At 39.3% G+C, this 5,234-nt stretch overlaps 1 protein-coding gene across 1 annotated transcript; it reads right to left on the bottom strand.

The window, feature by feature from the left end:
- Positions 1–3,944: 3,944 nt before the first annotated feature.
- On the bottom strand, positions 3,945–4,319 carry LOC115007769 (dromaiocalcin-1-like). The gene has a single exon (XM_029430737.1). The coding sequence runs from the start codon at positions 4,317–4,319 to the stop codon at positions 3,945–3,947; it is 375 nt and encodes a 124-aa protein (XP_029286597.1).
- Positions 4,320–5,234: the final 915 nt, after the last annotated feature.

Genomic DNA, 5,234 nt, shown 5'->3' with positions numbered 1-5,234 from the left:
TGTCCACCTTCTGCTTAGTTATAGCACTCATGGGATGATATGACAATGTATAGCTGAGCATAACAAATATGGTGAATCATGAAGTGTCTGTGAGACATAAATGACCAATGACCAATACATCTAGATCCATGAATGAATGACCACAATCTACAACTAGTCGTCCACAGCGGCCGTCTGTAGAAAGAAAACAACGTGATAGATATTCATTTTCCTTGTTCATATATTGTTTCAGAGTATGTACTATGTGAGTGTGGCAGGGGCTCTGAGGAGTGTGTATGAGACGGAGGGAATCGGGGCTCTATTCTCGGGGCTGACTGCCACGCTGCTCCGAGTGGCTCCGTTCTTTGGCATCTACGTCATGTTCTACAGCCAGGCCAAGAAGGGGCTGCCTGAGGGTGAGAGCCACACTTCAAAATGGAGGTCATTAAAGCAGGTCGTTTAAGTGTTGTCATTGTACTACAGAAAATCTATCAAGTGTACAGTGAATGTTTTAGTTCTTTTAAATATTTGGCCTCGAAAGCGTTCTTGTAAGTGCTCGTTCTGTATTTCTTGAACTTAAAAGAAATGAATGTGCCCTGTTGGCCATCAAAACAAAGTGAGTTTTAACCACCTATTCTTTTATGCGTATTTTCAATTAATGAATAACTAGAATTGCCGTCTCGCGGTTGTATGCCTCCGCTGACTAGCCAAGTTGCAGTTTACAATCATGTCTGTCCAAAATGTCATCACTTCAAAAATGTATCCTATTAGATATTTGGGTGAAATTGTAATAATTAGCATATGTATTGTGAGATCACAGTGACCTTTGACCCCCAAAATGTATCACTTCATCTTTGAGTCAAAGTGGACGTTTGTGCCACATTTTAAGATTTTTCTTTATTGCCTTTGTTTTTTTTTGTTTTTAGGACATTCTGTAAATATTTGCACTAAATTTGGATAGAAACTTGACCGCTGTTGAATATTGAGTACAACAACACGTCCAGAGCACCACTCTTTGTTGAATATATGGTTCCTCTTCTCTCAGGGGTGACTTTGTCGACCTATGCCCCGCTGGTGAACTTCAGCTGTGGGATGGTGGCAGGCGTCATGGCGTCACAGCCAGCAGATGTGGTGAAGACCCACATTCAAACTAGCCCATCCCTCTGAAGCACGTTTCAACCTTTTTGATACTGAGAGCTACTTCAAGGGTGCTGAATAATACGAAGGGCTACTTGTTTGATACACACTTCCTGAATAACATAGTTACACGGTTCACCTTTAATGATAATATTATCATTAATAATAATAATCATAATAAATATTCACGTGTGAAGAGACTGTCATGTTAATGTTAATTATTCCTCACAATGATTATTAACAATGATTTACCATATTAGGAAACACAGACATATTTAAACAAGCAACATTATTTATTTATGTTCTCAATCTATTTCAACATTTGAAAGTTATCACATCTCTGATATTTTTTGTAAATAGTGAGCACATTTGTAGCATTTGGTTCAAAATCACACCGGTTATATTTTAGTATTAGTAATCATTAACTGTCACATCATCAAATCATATCCTGTTTGTACAAACACTAACTTTGTAACATCAGAGAGAGTGGAGATCACATCGGAACCTTTCTTCTCGTCTTAGAACAGTGTTTTCAATAACCATCTTTGCACCTTTCAAGACCTCTCCGTCCGAAAAGGCTTTCTTGTACTTTATTTAAAAAATGCGCAGCTCTAAATGAAGCTTCCGATGCTTTCTGTGACTTGTTCACCGGCCTCGTGAAAAGAGATGCTGCTGCCCAAAGTTGCCTTTCACTCACGGCTTGTTCTGCTCGCAGTGCTGCAGGTGGGGAGTTAGTTAGTTAGTTAGTTAGTTAGTTAGCGACTATGGTGACTAGTGCTATTTTTAGAACATGCGTTGGCTACCCCTGCGCTACATGTACACGGTGTGTGCTTGTTTAATCACAGTTGTCAGTCTTTTGGTTTTTCTGCATGTGGACGTCAGTTTAAGGGAAGAGCAACCCTCATTCTTTTTGGCACGAAGGGTGAAGCTTAGCGGCTACATCAGTAACATATACTGAACGTTTCTGCTCTGTCTTCTCCCTCAGCAACACGGCATGGCAGGGTTTTTCCGTGGGGCTGTCCCCAGGTCTCTGCGACTCACTCTGATGGCCGCTATGGCTTGGACTGTCTACGAACAGCTGATGGCTCGAATGGGCCTCAAATGACACATTATTACCAAACTGAAAGGCCCATGGAAGAAGAAAGGGGAGCCGAACTTGTAGAGACGGTGAACCAGCACTACCAAGATTAGGAGAAGAGGACCCAGGTGGATAAATGTGAAATGCTGTGTCTGCGTGGTTGTTTTTGTTGATATTTAAATGTTTGTGAAAATGTGCCTGTTTGTTACACCTGACGCACTCTTAATGTCCATCTGGATGTGACATTGATGTGACACTCCAGAGATGTGAACGTTTACCAGCATCTTCCCGGCTTTGTACATATTTTGTTATTAGTTGTAATAAATGAAAGTCCTATTTGTTATGTTCATTGTACAATCTGCCCTCGCTATAAACATTATTTATTATTGTTGATATAAAAAATATAGAAGATATTCAAAATGGATATTATATTTTATAGTGTTTATAGAAGTAACGTCAAATGGAAGATCTCATTAGTGTAGGAGATTCAAAAACTTTAATTGTCTGAACAAAAAGGATCATTACACACACAAAGTGTACACACTTGGTAAGATGACAGAAAGGGCACAAATGTCCAGTGTGATCTGTGATGTAATGGGAAGGTTTTGTAGCAAAACTTAAGTTTAATAACAGTTGATTTCAGTGTTTGCTGTGTAACACAAAGTGTGTATCTAAATGTGCCGTAATTCACACATGAAAGTTTTACCTCGTCATCATCACACCCTCTCCGCTGATCCTGTTGTGACTATAGGGTCATTGTTATTGTTCATATTTGGTCTGTGCATGATTTTTCCTCACAGACCTGTGCCTGCTTGGTTTTTAAATGTCAATAAATCTTCCTCTTTACAAAAAAAGATTTGGACTTTTTTGCATTGGAATTTAAAATGAAGATGACTTATTATTATTGCTTTTTCTTTATATCTAGATAGAAACTGTTATATCAAACATACCAAATACCATATATTGGAAATATAGAATCAAATCTGTTATTAACAAACCAGAGCATGCATGTTACATTACATTACATTACAGTTCATTTAGCTGACACTTTAGTCCAAAGCGACGTACAAAAAGTGCAAACAATCATGGAGATACAACTCCGAACAGCAAGAATCTTGTAAGTACAATAGTTTCAAATAGATACAATCGTATAAGTGAACACTGTCTTCAAATAGCCCGTTTGAAGTGCAACAACATGTTGCTTCTAAACATTGTCAGATAACGACTAGATCAGACTTGTGCACATCCAAAAGCAGCCATTACAACCACAATATAGTATATGTGAATGTAATATGTAAAATATATCATTTTTAACAGTTATTGCAGGAATAAAAAGGTCTACACTGTAGAAAGTGTATACTTAAGAAATAGATTTGTCAAATTTGAGTAAGCATTCTCACAACTTTTCAACATTTGATGAAATATTAGATAATATTTTACAAAATAAGGATGTAGAATTATTACACATCGACAAGTTTGTGCCCTTTAGTTTCTAAATGGACTTATCCTAGACACAATCAAGATGCAACTTAAATCTAATATCAAAACACTAACTTCTTCTTGTCATAACAGTACGACTGGCAGTAATAGTAGAACATATTTGTGCGAAACAGAAATTATAAAGAAAAGTTAAAGTAAAGTCCAGTAAAACTATGTGAATAACATTTGGACTGAGCCTTTTAAAACAAAATCTAACATTTCACTTCCAGCATGAGTGAGCTGTTGAAAACTGAAATATTATGAATGAGATTTAATAGCAGATGAAGTTAAGTTCGTCCCAACATTCCCAGTTCTCCCACACTCCCTCTTTGCTTAAAGCTCCACAGCGTTTCTGCATTGGACACTCGTGGTCCTGATCTCCACTTATGGGCCAGGCCTTGTACTCCAGAGTGTCACCATTCACCCACAGCCAGCGGTCCCCCAGGAAACACAGGCCGATCCACACCCGCTCAGTGATGTTGCTGTGCTTGATCTCGCTCAGGGCCAGAAGGTGCTCGGTCTCAGAGGTCAGGCTTGTGAGTTCATTGTGTTTGTGTCTGCAGTACAACATCGCCTGCTCCCATGTCTTCTTGAACTGCGGCACGATCAGATTGAAGCAGAAAAATTGCAGTTTGAAAGATGACATGTGATTGTGCCATCCCTTCCATTTACAGACATTCCAACAAACAAAAGCAAACTTCTGAGAGGCAAGGTCATTTGGTTGGTGAGCAGCCCACGGTATGTTTGTTGCATCTCCTCCTCCGGACCACTTCCATTTTCTTGCATTGAAGTAGAGACCGATCCAGGACATACCATCAGCTTTCCCCTTTGTTGCAATTTTTAACCTCTCTTCATCCTGTGGTGAAGTGATGGGGGACAGGTCAGTGTGTACATCTCTGCAGTGCTGTTGAGCGTCATGCCATGTGTACTGATGTTTCACATGTACATGCTTTCCAAACTGCCCTGACACAGCTATAATAAAGAGCATTTTCACAACTACAATCTCCATGATGATGAAGTTTACAGATCCTTGTGGAGATAAGTACAAAGCGTGTTCTGCAGAAGGTGAAGGTTGTGTTTCAGTGTGTCCCTCCTCTGTTGCCTCTTAGTCAGCCTCCTGCTGTGACTAAACACAGTTTGTTTGCATACATGAAAAGTTATGCACAATTACATCTTGACACCTGGAGTGTCCTGGTTTGCCTCGTGATTCTAGCCAGGGACCTTTGAGGCATGTTAAGCCATCTGCGGTTTTGCCTTGGAAATGTTTCTCTCATTTGACCTTGTGAAAGGTTTTGTGACGCACTTTCTATTTAAACTCAACACTCGATCATTTAATCATGAACTCCCCCCCGATACACTATAAATGTACTTGTGAAGCATTTGCGCCATATCGTAATTCATTTTTTTCTTTATATTTTCTCACTACAGCAACATCTTTCTAATCCAGTCAAGTGAAATTATGCTTATGGTTCCAGTTTTGTTTTTACAACTGACAGAAACACAAAAGTGACTCCATGTTGGATACCTTCTGACCCACTTACAGAGAGGGATGTACTAGTTA

The sequence above is a fragment of the Cottoperca gobio genome, chromosome 1, assembly GCF_900634415.1.
Source record: "Cottoperca gobio chromosome 1, fCotGob3.1, whole genome shotgun sequence".
Taxonomy (NCBI): Eukaryota; Metazoa; Chordata; class Actinopteri; order Perciformes; family Bovichtidae; genus Cottoperca; species Cottoperca gobio.
The sequence above is the reverse complement of the archived record's forward strand: the minus strand, read 5'-3'. Positions and strand labels throughout refer to the sequence as shown.